This window comes from Mobula hypostoma, unplaced genomic scaffold (assembly GCF_963921235.1).
Source record: "Mobula hypostoma unplaced genomic scaffold, sMobHyp1.1 scaffold_79, whole genome shotgun sequence".
NCBI lineage: Eukaryota > Metazoa > Chordata > Chondrichthyes > Myliobatiformes > Myliobatidae > Mobula > Mobula hypostoma.
This window is the reverse complement of record NW_026948227.1, coordinates 372,307-385,965: the sequence shown is the minus strand read 5'-3', so window position 1 is coordinate 385,965 and position 13,659 is coordinate 372,307. Positions and strand designations below refer to the sequence as shown.

The 13,659-nt window shown below is 44.2% G+C and overlaps 1 protein-coding gene across 1 annotated transcript in view; it reads right to left on the bottom strand.

Moving 5' to 3' along the window:
- Positions 1–12,905, bottom strand: part of LOC134342036 (NACHT, LRR and PYD domains-containing protein 3-like) — a 52,221-nt gene extending 39,316 nt beyond the window's left edge. The window contains exon 1 of the mRNA XM_063039974.1: positions 12,787–12,905. Within this exon, the coding sequence (XP_062896044.1) occupies positions 12,787–12,860 (74 nt within the window). The 5' untranslated portion in view covers positions 12,861–12,905. The remainder of the gene's footprint in view (positions 1–12,786) is intronic.
- Between the last annotated feature and the right edge of the window lie 754 nt (positions 12,906–13,659).

The window sequence follows — 13,659 nt, the reverse complement described above, 5'->3', positions numbered from 1 at the left end:
TGGTGTAATCCATCCCGTACAGTCAATGGTCATAGCATCCTTTCCTCCCACTGTCATTCTGTTACATTTGTTAGTTCTCAGTTCATTCTGACCCTGGTGTAATCCACCCCATACAGTCAATGGTCACAGCATCCTTTCCTCCCACTGTCACTCTGTTACATTTGTTAGTTCTCAGTTCATTCTGACCCTGGTGTAATCCATCCCATACAGTCAATGGTCACAGCATCCTTTCCTCCCACTGTCAGTCTGTTACATTTGTTAGTTCTCAGTTCATTCTGACCCTGGTGTAATACATCCCATACAGTCAATGCTCACAGCATCCTTTCCTCCCACTGTCAGTCTGTTACATTTGTTAGTCTCAGTTCACTCTGACCTTGGTGTAATCCATCCCGTACAGTCAATGCTCACAGCATCCTTTCCTCCCACTGTCACTCTGTTACATTTGTTAGTCTCAGTTCATTCTGACCCTGGTGTAATCCATCCCATACAGTCAGTGCTCACAGCATCCTTTCCTCCCACTGTCAGTCTGTTACATTTGTTAGTTTCAGTTCATTCTGACCTTGGTGTAATCCATCCCGTACAGGCAATGGTCACAGCATCCTTTCCTCCCACTGTCACTCTGTTACATTTGTTAGTCTCAGTTCATTCTGACCCTGGTGTAATACATCCCATACAGTCAATGCTCACAGCATCCTTTCCTCCCACTGTCACTCTGTTGCTTTTGCTCTGAGGCCAGAGTCTCTACGCTGAGATGCGGTGACCACAGAGCGATTCAAACGTGCAACTCTTCTTGAAGCTCTGATAGGCTGTTACCCTGGAAACGGAGGAAGTGGCTCACCAAAAATAACCGAAAAGGGAAATAACAAACTGAACCTCATATGCTGCGAGTTTGATCATGAAAAATATTAACACTACAGCCATTTTGAAATGATGAATCTAAAATTGTAAAGGCTGCTTTTAACCATGTCCCGTGCTGTATTCAATCAATCCTCTGGTAGTTCTGGCTAACAAAATAATGTTTCCGACTTAGCGAGCAATAATGTATTAACCTCTGCCATAAATAGACCCAGTGACGGCCTCAACCACCATCTATTGCAACAAACTCCACACATTGACCACTCTTTGGCTGAAGAAGTTCTCTCATCTCAGTGTTAAAGGGAAGCTTGTTTATTTCGAGGCTGTCCTCTCAGACCACAGACTCCCCGTCTGAAGGAAATATCCTCACCATGTCCACTGTGCATCCAGGCTGTTCAGCATTCTGTAGGTTTAAATAAGATCCGGTCCACCTCTTCACCTGAACTCCATAGAGTACAGGCCCAGAGTCATCAAATGTTTGTCCTACAAAAACCCTCTCATTCCTGAGACTACTCTTGTGAACCATGTGAGCAGCAATTGTACTGAACACATTTCCAGAAATAACAGGGAAAGTGGTACCAGGATAATTCAGAGGGAAAAGTTGTGGTTTCTTTTCTGTTCCACTGAGTATCACAAAACAAGCGCCTGTGCACAGGTCCATTTCCAGAGGAACAAAGTCAGCGGTTCGGGTTCACAACCGTTCGTCAGAATGGCTTCAACTATTTTCCGTTTTTAGTGCAGATTTCCAGCATCTTGAGATTCTGTCTGATTTCCACCGAGTGACAAACAGGTGACAGTAAGGGGGGATTTCCAAACACAGATTGAACACCAAACTCACGGGTCTATTTCTACTGTTGTAAACACGGAACAGCCCATTTACTCACAGCTTCTCTTTGTGAGGGATGGGATGGTAACTCATCCTTTCCTTGGTATAGCAGTCATTACTTCCTAAGGAACTCCAGAAACAAACATCTGCGCTTAGAAAATAAATACTTGCTCAACACCTCATAAACCTGTGCAGCTTGAACCCCGGGTCCATTATACTTGGATCTAAAACTGGGATATCCCAGGACCCAACATCACAGGGTCACACTGCTGAATCTGCCACTGACAGACCCCCGAATCCTCACACATCGTCCACACATCTCACTTCGAGTGGTGTACATCGAACATTGAAAACCTACAGCACAATACAGGTCCTTCGGCCTCCAATGTTGTGCCGAACCCGTACTTACTTTGGAAATTACCTTGGGTTACCCACAGCCCTCTATTTTTCTAAGCTCCATGTCCCTATCCGAAAGTCTCTTTAAAGACGCTCCACCAATGTCACTGGCAGCCCATTCCATGCACTCACCGCTCTCTGCGTAAAAATATTACCCCTGACATCTCCTCTGTACCTACTTCCCAGCACCTTAAAACTGTGCCCTCTCGTGTTAGCCATTTCAGCCCTGGGACAAAGTGTCTGTCTATCCACATGATGAATGCCTCTGATCATCCTGTACACCTCTATCAGGTCACCTCTGATTCTCCGGTGCTCCAAGGAGAAAACGCCGAGTTCACTTACCAAATTTCCTTAAGGTATGCTCCCCAATCTGGGCAAAATCCTTGTAAGTCTCCTCTGCATTCTTTCTATGGTTTCCATATCCTTCCTGCAGTGCGGTGACCAAAACTGAGCATAGTACTCCAAGTGGGGTCTGACCAGGGTCCTATGTTGCTGCAACATTACTTCTCGGCTCCGAAACTCAATATCACGGTTGTTGAAGGCCAATGCACCCTACGCCTTCTTAACCACAGAGTCAAGCTTTGAGCAGCTGTGTAGCAGCTTTAAGTGTCCAATGGACTCAGACACAAAGATCCCTCTGAAACTCCACGCTGCCAAGAGTCTTACCATTAATTCTATATTCTGCCATCATATTTGACATACCAAAATGAACCGCCTCACAATTATATGGTCTGAACTCTATCAGCCACCTCTCAGCCCAGTTTTGCATCCTATCGATGTCCCGCTGTAACCTCTCACAGCCCTCCACACTATCCACAACATCCCCAACCTTTGCGTCATCAGCAAATTTACTAACCCATCCCTCCACTTCCTCGCACAGGTCATTTATAAAAATCATAAAGAGTAGTGATCTCAGAACAGATCCCTGAGACACACCACTGGTCACCGACCTCCATGAAGAATATGACCCTTCTACAACCACACTTTGCGTTCTGTGAAGCCAGTTCTGGATCCACAAAGAAATATCCCCGTTTATCCCATGCCTCCTTACTTTCTCAATAAGCCTGGCATGGAGTACCTTATCAAATGCCTTGCTGAAATCCATACACACTACATCTACTTCTCTGTCTTCATCAATGTGTTCAGTCACATCGTCAAACAATTCAATTCGGCTCGTAAGGCACAAACCCATGTTGACTAATCATATTATGCCTCTCCAAATGTTCATCAATCCTGCCTCTCAGGATGTTTTCCATCAACTTACCAACTACTGAAATAAAACTCACTGGTCTATATTTTCCTGGGCTATCTCGACTCCCTTTCTTGAATAAGGGAACGACATCCGCAACCCTTCCATCTTCCAGAACCTCTTCCATCCCCTTTTATGATGCAAAGATCATCGCCAGAGGCTCAGCAATCTCCTTTCTCACCTCCCACAGTAGCCTGGTACTTCTCCTCCTGTCCTGGTGATGCTTTATGCTTTCCAAAAGCTCCAGCACATCATCTTTCTTAATAGCTATATGCCCAAGCTTTTCAGTCCGTTGCAAGTCATCCGTAGAATCGCCAAGATCCTTTTCTGGTGTGGATACTGATGGAAAGTATTCTTTAAGTACCTCTGCTGTCTCCTCCGGTTCCAGACACATATTTCCACTGTCACAGTTGATTTTTTCTGTTCTCTCACGTCTTATCTTCTTGCTTCTCACATACTTGTCGTATGCAATGGGGGTTTCCTTAATACTCCTCGCCAAGGCCTCCTCATGGCCCCTTCCAGCTGTCCTAATGTCATCCTTCAGCTCTTTCCTGCTAGTCTTATAATCTTCTGGATCTCTATCATTACCAGGTTTTTAAACCTTTCGTAAGATTTTCTTTTCTTCTTGACTAGATTTTCAACAGACTTTGTGCGCCACGGTTCCTGTACCCTACCATTCTTTCCCTGTCTCACTGGAACGTACCTACGCAGAACCCCATGCAGATATCCCCTCAACATTTGCCATATTTCTTCCGTACATTTCCCCGAGAACATCTGTTCCCAATTTATGCTTCCAAATTTCAGACAAATAGACTCATATTTCCCCTTCCTCCAATTAAATGCTTTCATAACTTGTCTGTTCCTATCCCTCTCCAATGCTATGGTAAAGGAGATAGAATTGTGATCACTATCTCTAAAATGCCCTCACACTGAGAGATTTGACACCTGACCAGGTTCATTTCTCAATACCAGATCAAGTACAGCCTCTCCTCTTCTAGGCTTATCCACATATTTCTTTCTATATCAAGAAACCTTCCTGAACACACCTACCAAACTTTACCCCATCTAAACCTCTTGCTCTTGGGAGTTGACAATCAATACATGGGAAATTAAAATCTCCCACCACAACGCCCCTGTAATTATTACACCTTTCCAGAACCCGTCTCCCTATCTGCTCCTCGATGTCCCTGTTACTATTCAGTGGTCTATAAAAACACACGGTAGAGTTATTGACCCCTTCCTGTTACTAACTTCCACCCACGGAGACCCAGTAGACAATCTCCCCAAGGATATATGGTGTATCAGAAGGATAGGTTAGTCGGTAGAGGGGGTGGTGTGGCCCTGGGTATAAGAAACAATATTAAATCATATAAAAGGTATGACATAGGATCGGAAGGTGTAGCGTCTCTACGGGTTGAGTTAAGAAATGGCAGGGATAAAAGGACCCTAATGGCAGTTTTATACAGGCCTCGAAACAGCATCCGGGATGTGGATTACAATTTACAGCAGGAGATAGAAAAGGCGTGTCAGAAGGGTAATGTTATGATAATCGTTGGGGATTTTAACGTGCAAGTGGATTTGGAAAAAACAGGTCAGTACAGTACCTGAAGAGAGAGAATTTGTAGAATTTGTAAGGAGTGGCTTTTTTAGAACAGCTTGTTGTTAAGCCCACTGGGGAATCCTCTTTTCTGCATTCGGTATTGTGCAATGATCCGGAGGTGATGAGAGAGCTTAAGGTTAAGGAACCCTGAGGGAACAGTGGTCACAACATGATTGAGTTCCCTTTGAAATTCAAGAAGGAGAAACTAAATTCTAATGTGTCGGTGTTTCAGTGGAATAAAGGAAATTACAATGGCATGAGAGGGGGCCTGGTCAAGGTTGACGAGAAAGGGACATTTGCAGGAAAGACAGCAGAGCAGCAATGGCTGGAGTTTCTGCGAAAAATGAGTGAAGTGCAAGACAGATATATTCCAAATAGGAAGACATTTTCGCATGGAAGGAGGACAGTACCGTGGCTGACAAGTGAAGTTAGAGGCAAAGTAAAGACAAAACATAGGGCATACAAGGAAGCCAAGCTAGTGGGAGGTAGAGGATTGGGGAGCTTTTCAAAAATTGCAGAAGGAAACTAAGAAGGTCAGTGGGAAGGAAGAGATGAATTATGAAACGCAGCTGGCAACTAATATCAAAGAAGCTCTTAAAGATAGCGGAATCAAAGGTTATGGGGATAAGGCAGAAACTGGATACTGATCGAGGATAATCAGCCATGATCACAGTGAATGGCGGTGCTGGCTCGAAGGGTTGAACGGCCTACTCCTGCACCTATTCTCTATTGTCTATTGTCTAGAAGCTGCTAAGTTTTTTTTTCAGTGTATAAAGGGTAATACAGAGTTGGGGGTAGGTATAGGACCAATAGAAAATGATGCCCGAGATATTGTAATGAGAGGCGAAGAGATGACTGAGGAATCTGAATACGTATTTTGCATCAGTCTTCACAGTGGAAGGCATCTGCAGTATACCGGACATTCAAGGGTGTCAGAGAAGTGAAGTATGTGCAGTGAAAATTACGATTGAGAATGTGCTCAGGAAGCTTAATGGTCTGAAGGTTGATAAATCTCCTGGAACTGATGGAAAGCACCCTCGGGTTTTGAATGGAGTAGCTGGAGAGAAGCATTAACAATGATCCTTCAAGAATCGATAGATTCTGGCATTGTACCGGATAATTGGAAAATTGCCAATGTTACTCCGCTATTTAAGAAGGGTGGGAGGCAGCAGAAAGGAAACTATAGGCCTGTTAGCCTGACGTCAGTGGTTGGGAAGTTGTTGGAACTGATTGCTAGTGATGAGATTACAGAGTACCTGGAGGCACATGACAAGATAGGCCAAGGCCAGCACGGTTTCCTGAAAGGAATGTTATGCCTGTATAGCCTACTACAATTATTTGAGGTGGACAAAGGAGAAGCAGTCGATGTGGTGTACGTAGATTTTCAGAGGGTCTTTGACATCGTGCCGCATACGAGGCTACATCGAAAGATAGGAGCCCAGGAATTACAGGGGAGGTACTGGCATGGGTGGAGCATTGGCCGATCGGCAGAAAACAGGGAGTGGGAAGAAAGGAATCTTATTTTGGCAACCAGCCGGTTACCAGTGGAGTTGAACAGTGGTCGATGTTGGGACGTTGCTTTTTACGATTTATGTCAATGGTTTGGACTATGGGATGAATGGCTTTGTGGCTAAATTTGCTGATGATATAAAGATAGGTGGAGGAGCGTGTAGTGTTGGAAAGAGAGCCTGCAGACAGACTTAGATAGTTTAGGGGAATGCGCAGGGACGTGGCAAATGAAATACAATGTGGGAAAGTGTATGGTCATGCACTCTGGTGGAAGAAATAAACGGGCAGACTATTCTTTATATGGGGAGAGAATTGAAAATGAGAGATGCAAAGGGAGTCCTTCCGCAGGATACAATAAAGATTAACCTCCAGATGGTGAAGAAGGCGAATGCAATGTTGGCATTCATTTGTAGATGTATAGAATATAAGATCAGGGACGTGATGATGAGTCTGTATAAGGCACTCGTGATATCACACAGAATATTGTGTGCATTTTTGGGTTCCTTATTTCAGAAAGGATATACTGACATTGGAGAGGGTTCAGAGAAGATTCACAAGAATGATTCCAGAACTAAAAGGATGAGGAATGTCTGGCAGCACTTGTGTTGTATTCCCTGGAGTTCAGGAGAATGAAGGGGTATCTCATAGAAACTTTATGAACGTTGAAAGGCCTGAAGAGATTAGATATGGCAAAGTTATTTCCCATGGTAGAGGAGTCTAGGACAAGAGGGCACGACTTCAGGATTGAAGGACATCCATTTAGAACAGAGATGCGGAGAAACTACTTTAGTCAGAGGGTGGTAAATCTGTGGAATTTTTTGCCAGGAGCGGCTGTGGAGGACAAGTCATTGGGTGCATTTAAGGTAGTGATGGATAGGATTTTAATTAACCAGGACATTAAAGGGTATGGGGTGAAAGCAGGGGAGTGGGGATGACTGGAACAATTGGATCAGCCCATGATTAAATGGCGGAGCAGACTAGATGAGCTGAATGGCCTACTTCTGCTTCTATATCTTATGGTCTTGTGGACTTCTTTCTTTTCTGCTGCCATGACACTATCTCTGATCAGCAGTGCTACGTCCCCACCTTTGCCTCCCTCCCCATCCATTCTGAAACATCTGAAGCCTGGCACTCTAAGCTGCCACTGAGCCATCCAAGTCTCTGAAATGGCCAAAACATCATAGCTCCAAGTACTGATCCATACTCCAAGCTCATTTGCTTTCTTCAAAGTACTCCTTGCAGTAAAATAGACACACTTCAGACCATCAATCTGAGCACATATCTGCCTATCCTACCTCTGCACTGTCTACAAACTTTCTCTTGGCGAGCCAACCGTCCCTTCCTCCGCCTCTTCAATTCGGTTCCCACCCCCTTGCAATTCGCATTTAAACTCTCCCCAAGTGCCTTAGCAAACCTCCCTGCCAGGATATTCGTCCCCCTCGTATTCCAGTGCAACCCGTCGTTTTTGTACAGGTCACGCCTGCCCCAAAAGAGGTCCAAATAATCCAGGTATCTGAATCCCTTCCCCCTACTCTAATCCCTCAGCCACGCATTTATCCTCTACCTCACTCTATTCCTATATTCACTGTCACACGGCACAGACAATAATCCTGAGATTACTACCATTGATGTCCTGCTTCTCAACTTCCTTCCATACTCCCTGTAGTCTGTTTTCAGGACATCCTCCCTTTCCCTGCCTATTTCGTTGGTACCAATATTTACCATGACCCCTAGCTGTTCTCTTTCCCTCTTCAGGATATCATGGACGCGATCAGGAACAGCCCGGACCCTAGTACCTGGGAGGGAAGCTACCATCCGTGTTTCTTTCCTGCATCCACACAATCCTGTGTCTGACCTCGTAACTATAGAGTCCCCTATCACTGCTGCCATCCTCTTCCTTTCCTTACCCTTCTGAGTAACAGGGCCAGACTCTGTGCCAGAGATGCAACCACTGTTGCTTCCCCCAGTTAGGCCGCACCCGCCCCCCAGAGTACTCAAGCAGGTGTACTTATTGCTAACGGGTCAGCCCCAGGGGTACTCTCTTGTCCTTCCCAGTCCTGACTGTTACTGACTTACCTGTCTTCCAAGGCCCCGGAGCTACTTGACTCTTCTCTATCACCTCCGCACTCTGCCTGACCAGGTCATCGAGCTGCATCTCCAGTTCCCTAACACGGTCCCTCTGGTGCCGCAACTCATAACACCTGGCTCAGAAGTGGCCGTCGGGGAGGCTCGTTGTCTACCAGACTTCCCACTCCTGACACCCAGTACAGAACACCGGCCTCACACACATACTTCCTGTTTCTATTCTTCACAAGTAACTTAGCTCGCCCCGACGCATTATCACCTAGGCCCATTGAGCCAAAGCCCTCCTGCTCTGATTTATTCTACTTAGACACCCGCTTTATAAAGCTGTCTTCTTTTTAAACTCAGCTTGCGCAGTCGTGCCTCGATGGGGGATTTTCCCAAAACCGATGTCCAGCTGCCCAAGACTTCTGATTCATTGTGGAAGGAGGGACATCCAGTCCCAACTGTAGAAGTACTGACCTGGGCCAAATCCCAGACATTGAGAACTCCATATGCCTGGTGTTTCCCAGGATTACAGCCCAAGCACTAACCGGCCCAGGACTCCTTGCTACTGGTAATATGCTGCAGTGTCCCGGCCGTTAGGAGTTCAAAAACTAACACTCCTGTGTCAACCTATGGCAGAACAGGAACCTGAAGATCATCTGACTGGGCCAATGATCCGGTTGGAAAACCTAGGCGTGGGTCATTAGATGCCGGGGATATGTTTTACATCGTCTTCAGCAGCTAAACTGAACACATTTTATCATTCCCTCATTGCTAAATGAGATCTTGCCCAGCTCAGTTGGCCGTCATATTTCCTGTAGGCTCACTGGAATAAGATCCTTTTAATAAAAAATTGAAATTAAAGTGCTGGAAACTCGGTATATCCGATTGGATCTGTGGAAAGAGATACTGTGGAAGACCCAATATCAGAACTGGGACTGTCCAAGTTGCTGCCTGATCTGTTGAACGTTTCCAGCATTTTCTTTTTTTTTTTACTTTAAATGATGCACAACTATTTACTGATTACAAGATGTTTGTGATGGCCTGAAAAAAGTTGCACAAATGTAATGCCCACATTCATTAGTTTTCTCTTCATTACAACACAGGGATAATACAGTCGATATAGTCAATGCTCACAACAACCTCCCCACCCCACTATCTTTACCAATCTTTTAATTTTTTTTTTAAAAAGTACATATATATATATACAAACAAGAGAACTATCTCAAATATCTATAGCGATAACAATACATATAAAAGGTAAAATAAACATTGTCAAGATCATACGTAGTATTCATCTAATAGTATATAATAAAAATATAAGATAATCAATAAGATAATCAATTCTCCTCTTATCATTTCATAAAAAGAAAAAAAGACAAAGAAACTTTTGTAATTTTATATAGATTAAAAAACTATTCTCTATAAGCAAAAACAGAAAATAAAACGAAAAAGAGAGAAAAAGGAAAAAAAAAAGGGGGGGGACTGGGCAGCCCATACTGAGAGTAAGAGCAAGAAAAAAAGAACTCTCTGATCAAATCCAGTTTCGAGGAAGTAACTGGAAGAGCAATACATCAAACCATATGAAAATATTGAATAAAAGGTCGCCAGGTTTCTTCAAATTTAAAGGATGTATCAAATGTCTGACCTCTTATTTTCTCAAAACTTAGACAGGATATAATGGAGAAAAGCCAATAAAATATAGGTGGATTGAAGTCCTTCCCTTTAAGCAAAATTGTTCTCCTAGCCAATAAAGTTGAAAAAGCTACCATCCGTTGAGCGGAAACAGGAATACATCCTGCTTCTGGTGGAATAATCACAAAAAATTGCTGTAAATAAATTTGGTTGTAGATCCAAATTCAAGACTTTTGATAAAGTTTTAAAGACATCTTTCCAAAAATTAACTATCTTGATACAAGACCAAAACATATGGGTTAAAGTATCTACCTCAATATTACATCTGTCACAAAGAGGATTAATATTGGGAAAAATACAGGCTAATTTATCTTTTGACATATGTGCCTGATGTACTACCCCACCCCACTATCAATCTGTCACATCTGCTCCTGAGGCCACTAACTCTCAATGAGGGACAGTGACTAGAAGCAGGGTAAAGGCTGAAGTCTCTGAGCTTCTTGTCGATACTTCACTCCTTTGTATGGCTACTGCTCTGCCCATGACTGCAAGGAACTGCAGAGAATTTTGGACTGAGCTGGAAGCATCATACGAACAAGCCCTCCCCACCCCCACCCCCCCAGCATGGACTCTTCCTACACTTCCTCCTGCATCGGAAAAACAGGCCGTGTACTCAAAGATCCCCACAACCTGGGACATTCTGGCTGCAAACCCAATCCCCCATCGGGGAAGAGATACAAAAGCCTTAAAACGCGTACCATCAGGCTCATGGACAGCTTCCTGTCTGCGGTTGTAAACCGAATGAATGGTCTCCAGTACAATAAAATGGGCGCGACCCCACAATGTAATTCGACGTGACCTTGCCCCATACGTCTATCTACACTGCACTTTCTCTGCAGCCATAATGCTTTGTTACAGTTATTGTTTTCTTATCTATCAGCTCAATGTACCGTAATAAAGTACTGATATGTGCGGATGGTACGTCAGACAAGATTTTCACTGTAGCCGAGTACATGACAAGAATAAACAAATTCCCCATTTTAATTGTGTGGAAATATTAGACAGACTGAGCTTCTGCTTTGGAGCTTCAGAGGGAAACTTAAAAGAACTGTTGTCATTTCTGAGGAACGCAAATAAATGGAATAGTTTCAGTCTTACATTAAGATCTCCGGTAACTGGGTCTCCCATGTCAATATCAAAATAACGTTTAATATCACTGGCATATGTCATGAAATTCGTCTTTGCGGCAGCAGTAGAACCTACTACATTACAATAGTTTTTAACAACTGTGAATGACAATAAGAACATACATGTTAAATGGTTAAATTATATAAGCAGCGCAAAATAAAAATTTTAAAATGTAATAAACTAATTCAACTGTGTGGAACTATCTGATTGATTGGGTTGTTTTGGAAACTCTGGAGCGAAGCTTAACTGAACTGTACACATTTATGAGAAGCTCAGGTAAATAGAAAAGGCTAAATTCTCACGCGAGTGGGTCATATACCCAGAAGCATTGGCTGCACTTCGGCAGGTCGAAACAGTAGAATGAAACATACTGCCATATTACAGAACAAAAAACATATTGCCCACCCACAACGAGAGGACCCATGACAGATCCTGATCTCACTGCCTTGTCTGAATGGGTGAAAGATGAAGCTACACGTACACGTAGAGCAGGGACCTACAGATGCTGTAGAAAAATGTGAACAGGAAACGGGATCACATGACGGGTGGAGGATCTCCCACCTGGCCCGGTGACTCTGCTCCTTGCCCCTCACATGCTGCCCGACTCATCCGCTGCATTTCCCACATCATACCATATTTACACCAGCGAAATGTTTAGTTTTCGCCTCCCTATCTTCCCTGACCCTTTCCCTCTACCTCCATGTCACAGAATCACGGGTTCGATTCCCATCACAGTTCGACACATAATTTACACCCAATCAGGAATTGTGCAAATTTCATTTAAAACACTTCAATGTTAAATTAAAAACTAATTTCTATTCACATTCCTCTGGCCTCTCTGGATAACAACACTGAAACATCAAGTGAGAAACAGCAAGATGTGGCCAGTCAGCCCCTCTAACCATCAACAGGATGACGACTGCTCTCCCATCTCAGCCACATGTTTCTGCCCGATCCTCATTTCCTCGATCCCTTCAGTCTCCACACATCTGCCGACCTCTGTTTTATGTGAGGACGATCACTGAGTCTTCACCGGCCTCTGTGGTGGGGATTTACAGACATTCACCCCCCTCGGAGTGGAGGCATTTCCCCTCATCTCAGTCCCGGTCAGTCCACCCCCTTTTTCAGAGACTGGGATCCCTGGTTCAACCGGTAATGATGTTGTGCATTTCGATGTGTTCACCTCTCAGTCCTCGATTCTCTAAATGAAAGGGTTATCACATTTGATCTTTCTTCATATGATGACCCCACCACTCCAGGGATCAGTCTGGTGAATCTTCATTGCACTCTCTATAACAAATACTCTCTAACCTCTTCGTTAATCCTCCATCAAATTAATTTCCATCAACTGCAGCCTGAATCACTCACCTCCCACCACTGTCACTATTTCCACCTTCTCACCTCCCCCCTCACCTGGATCCACCTCTCACTCCCCACTCTTGCCCCATCCCCACCCCTCACCTCTTTTCTCTGACTATTTCCCGTCCACTCTCAGTCCAGAGGGAGGGTCTCGGCCCGAAATGTTGACGGTCCATTTCCCTCCACAGATGCTGCCCGACCCACTGAGTTCCTCCGGCAGTTTGTTCTTTGGTCTGTATGACCCGTGTTAGTGTGGGGAGCGGGATTTTACACCATATTCCAGGTACAGTCTCAACAAAGCACAAATAATTGTTACTGTCATTTCACTCTTATACCCAATAACTCTTACAATAAATACAATGTACCTTTCACCTCCCTCTCTACCCACTGCACTTAAACTCTCCATTTAAATACACTCTGCATTTCTGTTTCTCCTGCTGAAGTGGGTGATCTCACATTTTCCACACTGGTCTCCAGCTGACCTGTTGTCCCACTCACTCCTTTTGTCTCCGTTACACTGAAATCTCTCGACAAGAAACACAGAACATAGAACAGTACAGCACAGGAACAGGCCCTTCGACCCACATTGTTGTGCTCAAACTATTCAATTAATCAAATTGCCAACTAAACTAATTCCATCTGCCAGAACAATGTCCATATCCTTCCATTTTCCTCACATTCATGTGCTGATCTAAATATCTCTGAAAAGTCTCCAGTGTATCTGCCAGAACCATCAGCCCAGGCAGCACATTCCAGCAACCCCCTCTCACTCTAAATGCATGGCATCTTGTATTAGACATTGCTAACCCGGATAAAAAAAATTGTTTGTCTTCTCTATCTGTGCCTCTCATAATCTTATAAACCTCCATCGTCTCACCCCAGCCTGTGCCGCTCCAGAGAAAACAACTAAAGTTTGTCCAACCTCTTGTTACAGCTCATGACCTCCAATCCAGGCAATATCCTGGTAAACCTCTT